This window comes from Netta rufina (genome assembly GCF_964035555.1).
Source record: "Netta rufina genome assembly, chromosome: 14".
Classification (NCBI taxonomy): Eukaryota; Metazoa; Chordata; class Aves; order Anseriformes; family Anatidae; genus Netta; species Netta rufina.
Genome location: NC_140137.1, coordinates 9,080,356 through 9,097,436, shown reverse-complemented (window position 1 = coordinate 9,097,436; position 17,081 = coordinate 9,080,356). Strand labels below are relative to the sequence as shown.

Sequence of the window (17,081 nt, the reverse complement as noted above, 5' to 3'; positions counted from 1 at the left end):
CATCTCCTTTTGGTGCTGCAATTTTAAATCCAAGACACAAAGCTCTGGGTAAGCATGTATATTTATATGATTGATAAGTTAAAGACACATTTTACATTAAAGATCATCAGTAAAGCGTTCAGCATGTGCACATTTTGTGTCCATCTTCACGCCTTGCCTTTCACAATGTTCTCCAAGGCCTTGGCCACTTCATCCACAGAAAGGTTATCCAGTGACACACTTTTCTCCTTGCCAAACTCTGCAGAAAAGAGGGAGGGTGAGAGCAGGAGCCTCATTCTTGTTCTCTTGGGTGAGCTAAAGCCCTGCTTTGCATTTCCCTAGGGCCTTAGCCAGTGTCACAGCTGACATCTCATCACCATCCCTCAGCACCCAGCACTCTCCAGTTGCCTCCCTGTGCCTGAGTTTTTATTTCCACCTCCCTCGATCCCATTGTTCAGCCATTCCCTTGGCAAAACCAATGCACCCTGCTATGTTTGCTCACCTCTTTTTGTTAACTCATGGTTCTGCAGAGCAAAGGCCGCTCTGCTACCTGACAGCCACCAACCTGCTGGCGTTTGGCCCTCAGATCAAGATCCTCACCGACACCTCACTAAAACAGTGCTGAAAAAAACCACCCCTGCTGCTGGGGCAGTGTGTTTGTGCGAGTCAGAGGGAGAAGGCACACAGCAATGCCTGCAGGCTCCACTGGCCTTTGTGCTAACGCTGAGGAACTCCATATCTGAAGGAACATTTGTAACCTTGTCTGACACGGATGACTTCAGGAGAAAAAGCCTTTTTAGAGGGCTTTTTCTGCTCCCTCCCTGGCATTTCAGTGAGAACGGGGGTCAAATAGAAGTAGCAGGAGCATTTTTTTAACCGTTCCCTGGGGTCACCCCACAGCACCCCCACACGGAGAGCACCCCCACACGGAGGGCACCCCCGGAGGGCACCCACTCACCGTAGCGGGCCCAGAGGCGGGGCCGCACCCCGGAGCACTCCCGGATCAGGATGGGGAAGCCGGGGTTGGCCTGCTTCAGGGCCACGTAGTGCTGCTCGATGAACTCCCTGCGGACAGGACAACACGGGACGGGGCGAATTGAGCACGGCGAAGCCCCGCGGTGCCCCCTCAGCCCCTTGAGGCCCCGTCCCCGCCCTCACCTGGCGCCGCGGCTGCCGGCCGAGCTCTGGCACAGGTGGAGCCGCAGCTCCCGCACCCCGCGGCCCAGCCCGGCCCCGATCCCCCTCACGGCCGCCGCCGCCGCCATCTTGTGCGCTCTGCCAGACGAGGGGCGGGGCCAAGCCTCGGGGCGGGGCTGGCCAATCGCCGCGCTTCCCCCGCGGGAGCTGGCCAATCGCTGAGCGGGGAGGGGAGGGTGGGGCGGGGAGCGAGGGAAGCTTCCGGCACTTCCTGCGCGGCTGCTGAGGGGAGCGGAGCTCTGCCGAGATGCCGGAGCGGGACGGTGAGTGCTGGGGGTGTAGCGTCATGACAGTATCGTGACAGTGTCGCGATAGCGTCATGACAGCGCGGTGCTCCCCTCGGTGTCGTCTCGGTGCACCCTCCCCTGGGCTGGGCCCGTGCTGTGGCGGTGGCGGCGCTCCGCGGCCTACCCCCGCTGTGGGGTCCCTGAGCGCCGCCCTGCCTCTGTCCCCGCAGGTGAGCCGTTCTCCAACCCGCTGGCCCCCGATGGGCACGATGTGGACGACTCGCACTCCTTCCACCAGTGAGTGCTGCGCTGGGCTGGGCTGGAGGGGGTGGGGGGTGATCCCGGGGCTCTGAGGCCGCCTCTTGCAGCTGGAGGCTGGGAGCGCCCCGTGGGGCTCCTGGACCTGGCGCTGTGGCTGCTCAGAAGAGCCCAAGCTGCTGCAGCTCGCTGGGAGGGGGTGGTTATTGTGCTCGCTTTTCCCTGCAGGTCCAAGCTGACCAATGAAGACTTTCGGAAGCTTCTTATGACCCCGCGGGCTGCGCCAACATCGGCGCCACCGTCCAAATCTCGCCACCATGAGTGAGTAGAGTGTTTTTCATAGAACTGTGGGGCAAAGCACAGCCTTCTTCCCGCTGGGGCTCTGCTCCTATCTGACTTACTTCACTGTAGAGTGTAGGGGAGAACTTAAAGACCAATGCTAGCAAGCATGCAGATGGGGCTTGAAGAGCAGATCCCAGCCTTGGTTTGCAGTGGGATCTGTGCGGGCTGTACACATTTGTTATTGGAGTTAGCTGGAGAAACAAGCAGGTCAGGACTGTTGTAAATAACAGTGAATCTTGCATGGTTGTTAGGTTGCTTCATGCAGGTTTTAAGAAGCAGACTAGGTTCTTCTGTGCAAACCTGTGCTTCACCCTCCTCTGTCTACTGGAAGAGTGGAATGAGGGAGAAATCGGATTGTGCTGTTCCCATCTTTGGGTATCATGGTGTCCAGCTATGTCTGACTTCTGATCTGAGGCTGTTCTGACAAGCTGCCTGTGTTTGTCCAGCTGTGCAGATTGTATGTGTGGTTTCTCACTCTGTTCCAGGATGCCCCGGGAGTACAACGAAGATGAAGATCCAGCTGCTCGCAGAAGGAAGAAGAAAAGGTAAATGTTGAAAGCGATGCATCAGAACCTGTCTTTTAATGTCATATCCTTCTCATGGAAGCAGCTGTTGAGCTCTTGGGCTACCAAAGAGGACCCTTAGCGGCCTGGATTATTCTGGGGCTTTGGAGTCCAGAACTGTGAGGTGAGCTCAGGCTGAGTGACTGTCACAGCCTGTGGGACAGAAGTGGAGTGGCAGCGGCAGGGTGGTGTTGAAGCTTTACCTCCAGAAGAAGTGGGAGAGGCTCCTTTGGTGTCTATCAGGGCAGAAGAGTGGTAGAACATCTGCCCTAGTGACTGGGTCCTTTGGGATCTAAGACGTTTTCCTTTTGGAAGGGAAGGCTGAGCTCATTGTTAAGCCTTGGTACAACAGCTTCATCTTGTCTGGTGTTCTCAAGTCGTGTTGTGTCCCACAGTGCTTTAGGATGTTTTTGGGGAAGGGGTAGGGAGTGGAACAGGCATGCGTTGGGCTTTGGTGGCTGTTGCCTGAGCATCAAACACGAATGTGTCACTAACCACGAGCTGTTTCTCTAACCCCAGCTATTACGCAAAGCTGCGCCAGCAGGAGATCGAACGTGAAAGGGAGCTGGCTGAGAAGTACAGGGACCGAGCCAAGGAGAGGAGAGATGGTGTGAACAAGGACTATGAGGAAACAGAGCTGATCAGCACAACGGCCAACTACAGGGCTGTGGGGCCCACTGCAGAGGCGTATGTGAGCTTGTGGCACGTCCTTCTCTTGCCAGTCTCCTCCAGAGTGGTCGTCTCATAACAGTCTCAATTTTTGCTGTACAGGGATAAATCTGCTGCAGAGAAGAGGAGACAGTTGATCCAGGAGTCCAAGTTCTTGGGTGGTGACATGGAGCACACTCACTTGGTGAAGGGTCTGGACTTTGCGCTGTTGCAGAAGGTGAGCACAGATAGCACCATGGGGCTCTTCCTTCATCCTGGCCTCTCCCACGGGCAGGGGTGGTGGGGAGAGGGTGCTAGTCTCAACATACAAACGATTCAGTGTTGTCAGTGTGTTCCTTGAACACGTTTTCCTTTCAGGGAAAGATTTATATAAGTCTGGGGAGTTGATGGGAGAGGCCTTGCTGGTTTCGATGGGCAGCAGTGGCATGGATGGGTCTGTGATGTGTGAGTTTACTTTGTGGCCAGGTGCGAGCTGAGATTGCCAGCAAAGAGAAGGAAGAGGAGGAAATGATGGAGAAGCCCCAGAAAGAAACCAAGTGAGTAGCTGAGGATTTTGCACTCCTGAGTGCAGCCGCCTCACAGTGAGGAGGATGCTGAGGAGGCATACACTTAGCTTACTTTCTTTTCTTTTTTGTTCCTTTTCAGAAAAGATGAAGATCCTGAGAACAAAATCGAGTTTAAGACCCGTTTAGGTAAGACTGTGTGCATATGGCTGTTCCCCACGTTATTTGTGTTGTGTCATGAATGTGGGAGAAATATTGAAGTCGTTGAAGGGGGGCATGTGGAGTGTAGCAATTCCGAATTTGAGGCTTGGAGTGCATCTCTTCGGAGGTGACTGTGATGTTTCTGATAAGCTAGGAATGCTTCTCTATGGGCTTGTCCATTGCTTAAGTGTAAGAGCCTCTCCCCCTTTGCATTTCCTTCCCCTCCAGGTCGCAACATCTACCGCATTCTGTTCAAAAACAAAGCCTACGAGCGGAATGAGCTGTTCCTGCCCGGGCGGATGGCCTACGTGGTAGATCTGGACGATGAGTACGCTGACACCGACATCCCAACCACGCTGATCCGGAGCAAGGCTGACTGCCCCACCATGGAGGTACCCTGACAGCCTCGGTTTGAATCAGCCAGTGCGAGTCTTGCCGGGAAGGGTTCCCTCTTCAGAGAGTCAGCCAATTCCTCGGGCATTTCTCTTTTCAGGCACAAACTACGCTGACAACAAATGACATTGTCATCAGCAAGCTAACACAGATCCTCTCCTATCTCAGACAAGGGACCCGTAACAAGAAGCTCAAGAAGAAAGACAAAGGTAGGTGCTGAAGGGAGCCAAGTGGAGAGGCTCAGAAGCTTGAAGCCTGTCCCAGGAGAATGAGTTGTATTTTGATTTGATGCGTTCCCTGCACCCTGAGGCAGGGGACTTGGAGGAAAGTGATCTCCTGTGGTTCTCCAAGCACTGCATCCTGAAGGCAGGCTGTGACAGGAGGCATCACAGCAGGCTGGACGCTGAAAAAATACAGCTGCAGGGATGGCTCTTGCTGCTCTGTTTTTCCTGGTTAAGGACCAGTTCCTTGGGGAAATGTTCTCTGTTGGGGAGGGACTTGATGGCTTGCTGAGGGAATGAGACGATGCGGTGGAGGCTACGAGGAGGCTGGGAGGACATCCTCCAGGCCTGCTGCTGTTTGGGCTTGGAAGGTGGGCAGGGAATGAGTGCAGGTTGGGTGTGGAGTGATGTGCATCTTACTGCTGTTTGTCCTTGCAGGGAAGCTGGATGAGAAGAAACCCCCTGAAGCTGATATGAAGTAAGTGTCCCCCTGCTCCCACAGGCTGTGGGGTCAAAGCTGTCTGCCCTAAGGTCTGTGTTTTTGGCTGACTGGGTTTGGAGAGGGCTAGGCTTAGTGCCTCTGGAGCAGGCTGCCTCTTTGGACCCGCTGTTTGAGCTGTTTTTAGGACAAGGTGGTTAAGGCTGGAGGCAAGTTCTGGTTTTTATTTGAGGCAGGCAAAGGCTCTCTGTTGTCATGATCAACAAAAAGGAAGTCCAGGCAGCAGAAGAGAGCAGAAATCCAGTGATATATCTGACAGATGTAGAAGGCAGCACTAAGGGCATCCTTAGCTCTGTGGCTGTGTTGGTGGCATGTGCTCCTTTATTAGGTTCCACTTCAAAGGGAGGCAGTGTTGGCTTCTCTTGCACAACCCGTAACCACGGACTCTTTTCCACTTCTAGTATCTTTGAAGACATCGGGGATTATGTGCCCTCCACTGCAAAGATGCCACGGGATAAGGAACGGGAGAGATATCGTGAGAGAGAGCGTGACAGGGACAGGGAGCGGGACAGGGACCGAGAGCGGGACAGGGAACGTGACAGGGACCGGGAGCGTGATCGGGAGGAGGAAAAGAAGAGACACAGCTACTTTGAGAAGCCCAAGGCTGATGATGAGGTGAGTGCAGCTTTGGGGTCGGTGTGGTTATGTTCCCAGATGTGCCTATGCTCAGCTCATGTTTAGCTCTCTCCAGCCAGGGGCTGGTGGGTGGCTGGGTGCTTGTCCCCTCCTTCAGCAAGTAAGGCAAGACTGTCACAAGCTGGGAGCTTTTATGGTTCAGTTCTGTGCACATATGTTTGCCCCAAACAGTCTTAAAGTGAAGCTGCAAGTTACATAGCTCTGTCACTTGCCTGATTTCAGCCCTCCCAAGTAACATGGTGTCTCTCTCTTCTTTGCAGCCCACGGATATTGACAAAGGTGAGTCAAGTGCTGTGGACACTTGAATGAGACTGGACATTTCAGCGAGGCCGTATGGGGCTGCAGGCTGCTGAACAGCTGCTTGCCTCGCTGGTCTTCTTGAGCTCGATTCTCCCAGAGACTGCTACAACAGAGGGAATTGCCTGCTGCAAGGGATGGGTATGGGGGTGAAATCTTGTGCCTGCAGCCTGCTGCAGGCCAGCCCTGGTTGAGTGTGTGCGCAGATTCTTCCCTAGTAGCAGACCTTTTCAAATGACCTTATGCTGGCTGTAAGCTGAGGAGGATTCAGGCTCTCCTAGGATCAGCCTTGCATGATCTGCCCCTGCCTGTGCTCAGACTGGAGGTTGCTGCTCCTAGGTGCTCTCCTGCTTCCTCTTCTCCTACCTTGTGTGCAACCTGTCTCCAGCCTGCTACCCTGTCCCAGCACTGCCCATCCCCTGTACCCTGCAGCAGGCCACCCCTGACTACCCTGAGGGGCTGCATGCAGAAGAGGGCTCTGTCCTGCCCCAGATGAATCGAGGTGAGCTGTTCCTCCACCAAAACTCTGTCTGCTTCTCTCTCTGTCCCAGGACCCGGCTCGGCTAAGGAGCTCATCAAGTCCATCAATGAGAAGTTTGCTGGAGCTGCTGGCTGGGAAGGAACAGAGTCATATCCTTTACTGTCTGACTGCACTGCTGGGCTTCCTCTGCAGGCCAGCCTTGCCTGAGTGTGGCTGTGGAACTACTCTTCCTTACTCTGTGGGAGGGCTCTTTCTCCTGTAGCAGAGGAACCGGCACTCAGTGGCACTCGAACCTTGTTGCTCGTTGTACACCAAATACAAGATCTGCAGCCTCCCATTCAGCCCTGCTGAGGCAGGTGCCAGCTTGGGCGTACGGGGGAGGTAGCTTTTTGCCTGGCTATGCTCAGCCCTTAGCTGTAAGGCTACGTGGCGTTGCTTTCCTTTACTGTTGTCACATTGAAGAAGCCAGAAGACAAGAAACAGCTGGGAGACTTCTTCGGCATGTCCAACAGCTACGCTGAGTGCTACCCTGCTACGTAAGGAGGCAGCAAGAGGCTGTGGGTTGGGAGCGGGGTGCACCAAAGGGCCGCTGTTCTGTGTACTCAGCCTCACTGATCCTTGCTGGAAGGAGGATCCTTCCTTTTCTTACCTGGGGAGCCTTGCCAGGCTGTGCAACTTCTTGGTAAAAACAAACAAACAAACAAAAAACCAACAAAAACAAAAAAACTTCTTGGTTCCTGGAGTCCTTGGGTCTGGTAGACCTGGCCTTGTCTTACCTGGTCTCTGCTATAAATGGCTCCCTGGAATCTGATGCCCCTCAGTGCCAAGGGAAAGCAGAGGTGGCTGAGAGCCTGCTGGGCTCCCTGTAATTCATGTGGTCATTGAGCTCTGGCCATAAAGCAGGCATTCAGCGTTCATTCAGCATCTCAGCTCACCCCTAGGGCTTGCAGCTGGACGAACTTCTCAGTAGTTCAGGCATCAAGGTCCTGGGCTATGTCCCAGAGATGCACTCTGAGCACTTTCCTTGCTTTCCTCTTACACAGAATGGATGACATGGCTGTGGACAGCGATGAAGAGGTGGACTACAGCAAAATGGATCAGGTATGCTGCTGTGAGCTTTTTAGGGTCAGCCAGTGAAACAGGTATCACTGCAGGCCTAGACGATCCCACTTCTTGCAGGCTTGTGCAGTGGGGTTGCATGCCTTGGAGCTGGGTGTTGGATGTGGTTTGGGGCTTGCCAAGCTGCTGTCCCAGTGGGTAAACATGATCAAGACATCGTGGTGGTGTATGCTACTGTCTCAGCTCCATTTTCCACAGAGAAAGTCCTGTTTGGGGCTTTGGTACAAGTCCAGACTGGATGCACAAGTGTGTTGAACTGGGGCTGATGGGAGGTGGAGATCTTGCCTGGGCATATGAGGTGCATGAGAAGTCCTGGGTGGTGTCAGCAAAGGAGTTGTTCTGAGCGTTTTGTGTTTTGTTTTGTTTTCCTGCAGGGTAACAAGAAAGGGCCTCTGGGCCGCTGGGACTTCGATACCCAGGAGGAGTACAGCGAGTACATGAACAACAAGGAGGCTCTGCCCAAGTGAGTGAGCACCTGTGAAGGGCTCGGTCCAGCTGAGGAAGGACTCTGGGTGGGGATGGCAGTGGCTGCCAAACTTGGATTCGGGGGGAGCTTAAATCAAGAAGAGCAGCCACTTGCGAGGGCTGGAGGAGGAACTGTGGATCTTTGCTCTTAGTGTTGCTTGTGAGGATGCCTGTCCAGCCACTGCTTCCAGCACAACAAACTGGCTCTGTTGAGTACAGGCTTGTGACTGGAACAGACGTTTCCATTCCACCACCAGGCCACAGATCCACACCAAGCACTGAGCTGTCTCCTTCCTTCCCCAGGGCAGCCTTCCAGTACGGGATCAAGATGTCTGAGGGACGTAAAACCCGGCGTTTCAAGGAGACAAATGACAAGGCGGAGCTGGACCGGCAGTGGAAGAAGATCAGTGCAGTGAGTGTCTGGTGCTGGGGTGTTGCTCGTTCAGGCTGTGATCTGTCAGCACATACCTGGGTTAGGAGAGTTTCCACGTAGCCCTTTATGTAGGGTTTATCTTGCACCCTACAACCCTTCTGCTGCAGGCTCGGAGGCTCTGCCCCTGTGATTGCTTTGCCCTTGTGGAGGCAAGAAGCAGTTCTGGGCAGCCAGCATATCTGAAGGGTAACAGGAACTTGTGTTTTCTCTGCAGATCATCGAGAAGAGGAAGAAACTGGAGGCCGATGGGTTAGTAAAGCCACCTCTGCTGGTGCCTTGGCAGCAGGGCCGTGCTGGGGCCTGGCTGTCTTCTGCCACCTCTCCCTGGGGCTACAGGGTGCAGAGGCGTCTCTGCCAGGCTCTTGGCGGTGGGGTTGGATGGATAATGGAGAACATTCAGCCCCCGCAGCGTGCTCGTGCCCTGCTCAGCTCAGCAGGGCTTGCGGGGCACCTCTCCCCTGAGCCCCGGGTGGGTGCCAAGCAGACCTGGGAGGCGCGGACGTGCTTTGTGCTCTCTCTGGACAGTGCCTGTTGTCTGTTTGCAGGGTCGAGGTGAAAAGGCCCAAGTACTGACGCCCCAGCTGCGTGCCTGCGTCTCGTCCTTCACCTCCTGGAGCCCCAGCCTGCAGGATGCCGCGTCCCAGAGCCTGTGGGGTGCTGCTGCCCCTCCGTTACCCCCACCCCGTTGTAGTTCGGCCCCCCCCGTGCTGTGTGGGGGGCAGCTCAATAAACGCGCGTGGAACTGGGCTGGAGGTTGAATTGTGCAGCGCGCCTGGGCCGGGCACGGGGGGTGGGGCCATGCAAATGAACCGGTGATATTCAAATGAGGGAGGGGGCGATGAACGGGTGATGGCGGTATTTAAACGAAGGGGGCGTGGTTATGCAAATGAGCCTTGGCAGGGCGCCGAGCACGCGCACAAGGCTCCCGCAGCAGCATGGCGGCGGCGGAGGAGGAGGAGGTGAGCGGGGGGCGGCCGGGCACGGGCAGGGGGGACTTGGGGGGGAACTGAGGGGGTCCTCACCGCGCCGCCCCCTCCCCAGGAGCCCCCCGCGGCCCCCCGGCTCCGCGACACCCCCGAGGACATCAGCCTGGAGGCGGCAGCCAACGCCATCGCCCTGCACCCGGCGCGGGCCCTGCTGGCAGCGGGGGACGTGGACGGCGACGTGTACCTGTGAGTGGCCGCGCACCCACACCGGGCTCCCCGCCACCGCCGCCTCCTCGGTCCTCCTGACCCCCGCTGCCCGCAGGTACGGCTACTCCTGCCTGCCGGGGGACACCCAACAGCTCTGGTCCTCGGGGCACCACCTCAAGTCCTGCCGGGACGTCGCCTTCTCCCCCGATGGGCAGAGTGAGTGCATGGGGACGGGGTGGGGATGGGGATGGGGAGGGGATGCTGGGGTGCCCGTGCTGAGCACTGGCTGCAGGGCTCTTCACGGTGTCCAAGGACAAGGCCATCCACGTCCTGACGGTGGAGGATGGGCGGCTGGAGACGCGCATCGCCAAGGCCCACAGGTACGTGGCTCGCTGGGGTCGGGCACGGACCCCCCCGGGTCCCCCAGGGACACCGCCTGACACCACTGCCCGCTCCGCACAGTGCAGCCCTCAACTGCGTGCTGCCCATCGATCACCACCTCCTGGCCACGGGTGACGATGGCGGAGAGCTCAAGGTGTGGGACCTGCGCAAGGGGGAGGCCATTCTGGAATCCCGGCAGCATGAGGAGTATATCAGCGCCATGGCCGTGGATGGGAACAAGAAGATCCTGCTCACCGCCAGGTACTGCAGGGCTCGGTGGCACCGGGGTCAAGGCCCCGTGCCCATCATGGCAGGGGACACGGGTGGCTGCGCCTCATGCCACAGGGCCACTCTGTCTCTCACAGCGGTGATGGCACCATGGGAGTCTTCAACATTAAGAGGCGACGCTTTGAGCTGCTCTCTGAGCCACAGAATGGGGACCTGACATCTGTCGCACTGCTGAAGGTAGGTGCTGGGCCCTGCTGTGTAGCAGATGCACTGTCTGGTGGTTTCTTTGCCATGCTCTAAGTCTCTTGTTTTGCCTCTGCCTTGCTCTACCCCTTCCGGCCCAGAGAGGAAAGAAAGTGGCTTGTGGCTGTAGCGAAGGAACCATCTACCTCTTCAACTGGAATGGCTTTGGGGCCACCAGTGACCGCTTTGCTCTGAGGGCTGAGTCAGTTGACTGCATGGTCCCCATCACGGAGAGCATTGTGTGCACAGGGTCCCTTGACGGAGTCATCAGGTCAGAGCACTGAGGGCACGGGATGTGATGGGGGAAGGCTCTGGGGAGGGTGGGGAACGAGGTTAGACCTGGGGAAGGAGAGGAGGGCAAGGTTTCTGTTGGTGCTGGAGGGATCACATCCGAGCTGGAGAGGTGGGCTCGCAGTTTTCCTGGGGCTCTGTCTCTTACAAAGGTCCTCACTGTGATGTCCCCATTTACCTTGTCCCTAGGGCGGTGAACATCTTGCCCAACCGGGTCCTGGGCTGCGTTGGGCAGCACCTGGGGGAGCCCATTGAGCAGCTGGCTGTGGCCCCCGACGGGCAGCTCCTGGCCAGCTGTGCCCATGACCAGAAGGTGAAGTTCTGGGACATCTCCTCCCTGGGCTCCATGGTGGTGGACGAATACCGAAAGAAGAAGAAGCGGGGGGGCCCGCTGAAGGCCCTGACCAGTAAAGCCCCAGGCAGTGGAGAGGACTTCTTTGCAGACCTACGAGAGGAGCAGGAGGCCACAGCGGAGGCAGCGACGGGAAGCGACAGCGATGATAGTGACTGAGGGGCCAAGAGGGTTGTGGTTTGGAGGTGGACAAAGCCAGGGTTTGCTGGTGGATGTGGAGGTCCTGGGGTGGGGGGACAAGGCAGGATAGTGCCCAAAAGGTTAGGGGCACATGGTGCTGGGAGAAGTGTGAGTAAGAGGTGGGCAGCACCTGTGTGGAACAGGGCTGTGCGTTGTCCTGCAGGGGTCCTGGGATCTGTAGGCAAACATCCTTCCTGGCCTGCAGGTCCTCTCAGCTGTGGTGGTTGTGCCATGCCTCCTCAAGGCTGTGGTAGAACTGCCTGTGTCACTGTCCCGAGCAAAAGTATTGAACATTTTTTATTAACTAACTTGAACATGAGATGTATTAAAAAATACAGTGCCTTTTTGTTTCCTAGTAGTCTGTGCTGATGCTTTGTCTTGCCCCAACTTCCCTGGTATTTTATAGCACATTAGGGACCTGCCTGTAGGCTACTGGGGGTGACACGGACCCTGCTCAAAGTGCTCCTGTCAGCTGGGCCAGCATTATGAATTGTCTTTACTACATCTTCCTGCAGTGGCAAAAAAAGCGTAGAGGGAGCCAAGGATGCCGCTGGTGCTGGGTCTGTCTGCCAGGTGCTTCTGGAGCAGGGTGGGTGCTGCAGTAGCCAGCCTGGAGCAGGGATGCACCTAAGGCCCTGCCAAAAGAAGCTCCTGGCAACAGTTGCCTGGAGCACCAGGCACTGGAAAAGCAACTGTAAAACCACCGTGAGGCTGTCTTGCTATCCAGAGGAATGGCAAATGCTGCTGTGCTAACACATGGTTTGAGCTGGAAACAAGCTGCTGGAGAGCTGTATCACTTTAGTAAACAGGGGACACCCCCCTGGCTGGGGACACCGTGTTTCAACTAGGAGAGTGGCTGTGAGCTACATTTCATCTGCCTTCTTCCCTTTTATCCTCTTTAACCTCGTCCCTTCTTGTGCTTCATAGAATCATAGACTATCCCGAGTTGGAAGGGACCCACAAGGATAATGGAGTCCAACAAAGTCTGTGCCCATTGCTTCTCCTCCTGCCACTGGGCACAACTGAAAAGAGACTGGCTCCATCCTCTTGACACCCTCCCTTCAGATATTTATATACAGTGATAAGCTCTTCCCTCAGTCTTCTCTTTTCCAGCCTAAACAGGCCCAGTTCTCCTGGCCTGTCCTCGTACAACAGGTGCTCCAGTCCCCTCATCATCTTCATAGACATCGTCTGGACTTGCTGCAATAGTTCTGTCCCTCTTGTACTGGGGAGCCCAGAACTGGGCACAGTACTCCAGGTGTGACCTCACTTGGGCTGAGTAGAGGGGGAGGATCACCTCCCGTGACCTGTTGGCAACACTCTTCCAAAGGTACCCCAGGACCCCGTTGGCCTTCTTGGCCACAAGGGCACACTGCTGACTCCTGGTCAGCCTGCTGTCCACCAGGACCCCCATGTCCCTCTCCAGAGCTGCTCTCCAGCAGGTCTGCCCCCAGCTACTAGGAGGAAAACTAACCATCCTAGCCCAAACCAGGACACCATGGTATGGAGTATCCATTTGGGCAGTTTGGGTCAGTTGTCTGTGGTACTTTAACACAGGTGGGCAGTTGAGCTCCACCCCAACCACTCCCTCCCCCTCCTCAAACGGAAAGGCAGAGAAGATACGATGAGAAGGGCCTAAGGGTTAAGATAAGAACAGGAACATCATCCTACAATTATTGTCACAGCCAAAATAGACGCAGCAGAAGGAATTAATGACCCTGCTCAGCAGGGGGGTTGGACCAGATGATCATCAGAGGCCCCTTCCAACCTCAGCAATTCTGTGATTGTGTGAATAAAATGATTACGGTCACATCTTCCCCTGGTTGTCTGTGCACTTTTCATAGGCAGAGTCGGTATGTAGCACGCGAGCAGGATGCAGGACGAGATTAAAAGACAATAAAAGGGAAGAAAGCAGATGAAATGTAATGGGCAGAACCCAAGCAGGAAGAAAACATGGAGAAAGCCAGGCAAATATTCCGGAGCAAGAAGTAGGCCAGGGGTGCCCGCGGGACTCGAACCCCCGCCGAGGCAGGGGATCGAAAGACGACAAACGGCAGCCGAAGGAACCGCTGGGCTATAGCCGGCCCACTGCTGCTCCCGGCCTCCGCACGCCTCAAGGCCTCAGCACAACCGTTCCTGCCTCAGAGGCGGGGCCGGGGCCCTGCCCGTCCCCCTCCTGCCCTGGGCGGCCGCCGGCACTGGGGAGGTGAAGGCACAGCAGTGAAGGCACAGCAGGGCCCGTGAGGGGCAGGGCGCTCAGTGCCCCCGGGGGCCGCTGCTCTCACCTGAGGCAGGGGGAACCCAGGCACCCCCTCAGGATCAGCCCCCTCTGGGAGGACTGCAGCAGGACAAGTCAAGAAATACTAATACACAGACGGTGCTCGCCAGGCTACTTTAATACCAAGTCGGTGGCTGGTGGCCAGTCCTCTTGGTCCAGAGGACTCATTCATGATGGCCCAAAACCCCTGCTGCTTCCTCGCAGCCCAACTGGCTCCGTGCCTCCCAGGGCCCGCAGCCCCTCTCCTAGCTGAAATGCAGCCCCCCAGCCAGCGGGGTGTCCCCTGTTTATCAAAGTGAGGCTGCTGCTCGGGTACCCAGCGTGAAGTGGAGGTGAGATGGGGCCACTCGTTGTCCCCCCATTCAGTTGGGCCACCCCTGAAAGGTCCCCTAGACCTCCCCAGCCCACACCCCCTGCTGGCAGCCTTTCAGAGCAGCTGCTGCTGCTTCTAACTTCTCCCAAGACCTATGCTGGGGCCCTACTGCACCAGAGCAACACAGAACGATTTTATAAAAAAAGGAGAAAACTGAACCAGGCAGGTCAGGCCTACCTCCCCCAGAACAGAGCAGAACCGAGTGCTGGCTGGGAACAGGGCAGCTGTCACGCACAATGACAGCACCCACATCTTCCAGCACTGGCTCTCAAAATAAACCCCAACAAACTGAAACCAAAGCTGAAACAGGACCACATCCCCACCGGGCCCGTGCTCCACTCCTGCAGACAGCAACAGGACGTCTGATGGCTCCGGTTCGGTTCATAGTTTGGGCAAAACAGCTGCCCGCATCCAAAACACACTGTCTATGTCAGCAGGCATTCTGCAGGAGAGAAGAAAGCATTAGGCTCTGCATGGTTCTCTCCCTCCCAGCCTGGGCCCCCACCCGCAGAATGAAGTCCAGCAGCCCCTCAGTCCCGGGAAACCCTCCAGGACTTCAGGAAAGATGGGAAATGGCACCAATTCTGTGCCAGGACTCACCTAACTTCCTAAGAGCCAGCCGCGCCACTGCGCTTTTTGCCTTCTCATGCCCACTGGTGTTTGGCGCATCTTCCTGCACCCACAGCAACCCGCTGAAGGGAAAGGGCCACGCTGGGATCACTAGCTGGCACCAGTACTGCAGCCACCCACCGGGTTTCACCTGGACACACTTTGTGAAGAAGCGGGGGGTCCCCAGGCACTTCTGACGGCACAGGGTGTTCAGGCAGTCCAGCACGTCGCACAGCTTCAGGGACATCAGCAGTTGTTTGGGGCTCCCCATGTGCTTGCCATGCTTCTCCTTACACAACCGCAGTTTCTCCTTCAGCTCTGGTTTCAGCCACCCCACCTTCATGTTCTCCCCACAGAGCTTCACATTCCCTAGGAGAGACCCAGAGCAGCTTGCAGGAGATGCTCACACAGCAGCCTCCAGCCTGCAGTCACACCGTGCAGCCAGTGCCCCACCACCACATCCTGCCCCCCAGCATCTGTCCCAGTGACCCCACGATGGTCTGACCCTGAACCAGAGTGCACAACGTGACTCGCCTTCACTGCAGCCCCACCAGGCCTGCCAGGGACCAGCCTCGCTGGGGACGGCCAGCCCAGAGGGGACACAAGGAGAAGCCAAGGGATGTCTCAAGCCTGTAGTCACTCCTCAGCTGAACCTGGTGCTGGGATCTATGCTCGCTTACAGACACCCAAAAGACAAAGCCAAGCAGCATGCCACAGCACCCCAACCTCCCACTTGCCTCCCAGTACCTTCTGTCAGGGTTTTCTTGGCCATGGCAGCAGCCCGGTGCGAGCTGTATTTCAGCACGGCGAGCTTGGCCTTCTTCTGGTAAGGGCTGGCATGCAGGGTGATGCTGAGGACCCCCTCGGTGGCCTTCAGCACCACAGCCTCCAGGTACTTCTGGCTCACCGAGGCGGGCAGGCCGTCCACACTCAGCTCGCACTTCTCCAAGCTCTTGCACACCACGATGGTGTAGCCCTCCTGCACCTCCAAGTTGTTGAGGGTGGCAATGGCCTCCTTGGCGCCCTGCCAGTTGCTGTACTTGGCGTAGGCAAAGCCCCGGTTGAGGCCGCTGAAGGTCATCATGAGGCGGAACTCGTAGAGCTTCCCCACGCTCTGGAAAAGCGGGATCAGCGTGTTCTCATACATCTCCTGGGGCAGCTTCCCGATGAAGACCTCCGACCCTGCCGGTGGGGGGCTGCCCACCCAGCCTGCAGGCACAGAGCAACACGTGGGTGAGATGTGCTTGGCCACCCTGATGTGCCACGCGCCCGGGGCACTGCCATGCAGAGCTCGCCACGTACCTGGCGGGGGGCCACCGTATCGCCTCTGTCCATTGATCTGCACCAAATCGATGCCGGTTTCTCTTACCCAGTTGCGCAGGGCCATCTTATTGGCCTGGTTGATGCTGTTGGCCCACGCCTGAGGAGGGAGGTGATGTTAGTGCCGGGCAGTTTCCAGCCTCCCAGCCGGGGGCATCCAAACCCCACAAAGCAATGAGGCCTAGGGCAAGCCAGGAAGTGGAGGAGCAGATGCTGGACTGCTCTGGCCTCAGGGAAGGGCAATGCACATCCAAACAACTATCCCGTCTGCTGTCCAGGACTGCTCCAGCAATTTTGGTAGAGCACAAGAACATCAGCGCTCCAGAGATGCCTACAAGGGCTTTGAAAACAGAGGCTCAGGTGCCTGCTCAGCAGCTGGCTTGCATTATGAGATGGCAAGAGCAAAGAGCCAAGGTGAACTTTGTATCACTGGAGCTTCACAGAGGAATTAAGGACACGACCCACATGGAAACATCAGGTTTTAGCTCTTTAAGTACTACCGAGACTCACTAGGGCCTCTGAAGACTACACGCTGAGTGGGATTGAAGTAATCTCAGCTCATGCCATAAAGCAGTTTGGTCGCATCCCACCCTCGTGCATCCTTGGGTGCGCCACCAAGTGGTGGCACCTCCCTGCCTTCACGCGGTTTTTTTGCCTTTCTCAAAAGCCAAAAAACCTTTTGGATGAAGGCGCGGGCCTTAACGGGACATCTCTGCCGACAGCGTGCACGAAGCCAGCCCCGGGGTCTCCTCCTTGCCCCCTGCAGCCACCTTTCCACCCAGCCCCGCCGCGGCTCTTCCAGCACACCCCGGCCGCTCCCCGAGGGGCTCCGAGGCTCGGGGAAGCCGCTGCCGGGCTCAGCCTCCCCCGAGGCTCCCAGCCCCGGGGGCTCCGGGGGCTCCGGCAGCCGCAGCGGCTCCGAGCCCGGCCCCGGGGGCTCCCCGACGGCCGCCCCCGGGTTAGGGGAAGAGGATCCACGGTGTGCGGCCGCCAGGTCCCCGGGGGGGTGCAGCCCCCCGACGGCACCTACCTCCTCCTCCATCGCCTGTCCTCGCCCGGCTCTGGAAGCTTCCAGCGCCGCGGCTGCTCCGCCCTGGGGAGGGAGGGTCCTGCCGGGACCCCCCCAGGCTTGCCCATGCAAGTGGCAAATAAAAAACCAGCTCAATGGCCCCAGCGGGGCAGGAGGCGGGCCAGAGCTCGCCCCGCGGCC

General features: G+C 57.2%; 4 protein-coding genes across 7 annotated transcripts; 2 read left to right on the top strand and 2 right to left on the bottom strand.

The window, feature by feature from the left end:
- Nucleotides 1-43: 43 nt before the first annotated feature.
- Nucleotides 44-1,271, bottom strand: NDUFA2 (NADH:ubiquinone oxidoreductase subunit A2). Its single transcript, XM_084295125.1, has 3 exons — nucleotides 1,138-1,271; nucleotides 938-1,044; nucleotides 44-238 (listed from the first exon to the last, which is right to left on the bottom strand). Exons 1-3 carry the CDS (start codon nucleotides 1,242-1,244, stop codon nucleotides 147-149), a joined length of 306 nt encoding a protein of 101 aa, XP_084151251.1. The 5' UTR covers nucleotides 1,245-1,271; the 3' UTR covers nucleotides 44-146.
- A 96-nt stretch (nucleotides 1,272-1,367) lies between these two features.
- Nucleotides 1,368-9,229, top strand: IK (IK cytokine). The gene is made up of 20 exons (XM_084295487.1): nucleotides 1,368-1,439; nucleotides 1,634-1,700; nucleotides 1,890-1,982; nucleotides 2,489-2,548; nucleotides 3,086-3,253; nucleotides 3,338-3,452; nucleotides 3,701-3,771; nucleotides 3,881-3,927; nucleotides 4,168-4,331; nucleotides 4,433-4,541; nucleotides 4,992-5,031; nucleotides 5,454-5,667; nucleotides 5,949-5,967; nucleotides 6,537-6,617; nucleotides 6,924-7,002; nucleotides 7,510-7,567; nucleotides 7,960-8,048; nucleotides 8,354-8,462; nucleotides 8,698-8,732; nucleotides 9,029-9,229. Exons 1-20 carry the CDS (start codon nucleotides 1,424-1,426, stop codon nucleotides 9,054-9,056), a joined length of 1,662 nt encoding a protein of 553 aa, XP_084151613.1. The 5' UTR covers nucleotides 1,368-1,423; the 3' UTR covers nucleotides 9,057-9,229.
- A 67-nt stretch (nucleotides 9,230-9,296) lies between these two features.
- On the top strand, nucleotides 9,297-11,642 carry WDR55 (WD repeat domain 55). Of its 4 annotated transcripts, none has more exons than XM_084295490.1 (8): nucleotides 9,297-9,442; nucleotides 9,525-9,655; nucleotides 9,732-9,832; nucleotides 9,909-9,996; nucleotides 10,079-10,258; nucleotides 10,363-10,462; nucleotides 10,570-10,739; nucleotides 10,949-11,642. In XM_084295490.1, exons 1-8 carry the CDS (start codon nucleotides 9,419-9,421, stop codon nucleotides 11,268-11,270), a joined length of 1,116 nt encoding a protein of 371 aa, XP_084151616.1. In that variant the 5' UTR covers nucleotides 9,297-9,418; the 3' UTR covers nucleotides 11,271-11,642. The 4 variants fall into 4 exon arrangements, with proteins under 4 accessions (XP_084151616.1, XP_084151615.1, XP_084151614.1 ...); XM_084295489.1 differs by having other exon boundaries at nucleotides 9,306-9,442; nucleotides 9,528-9,655; nucleotides 9,929-9,996; XM_084295488.1 differs by having other exon boundaries at nucleotides 9,306-9,442; nucleotides 9,929-9,996.
- Nucleotides 11,643-13,547: 1,905 nt separating this feature from the next.
- Nucleotides 13,548-16,913, bottom strand: DND1 (DND microRNA-mediated repression inhibitor 1; the record flags this gene model as incomplete). Its single annotated transcript, XM_084295440.1, has 5 exons — nucleotides 13,548-13,576; nucleotides 14,543-14,920; nucleotides 15,299-15,760; nucleotides 15,854-15,971; nucleotides 16,629-16,913. 5 exons carry the CDS (start codon nucleotides 16,911-16,913, stop codon nucleotides 13,548-13,550), a joined length of 1,272 nt encoding a protein of 423 aa, XP_084151566.1.
- Between the last annotated feature and the right edge of the window lie 168 nt (nucleotides 16,914-17,081).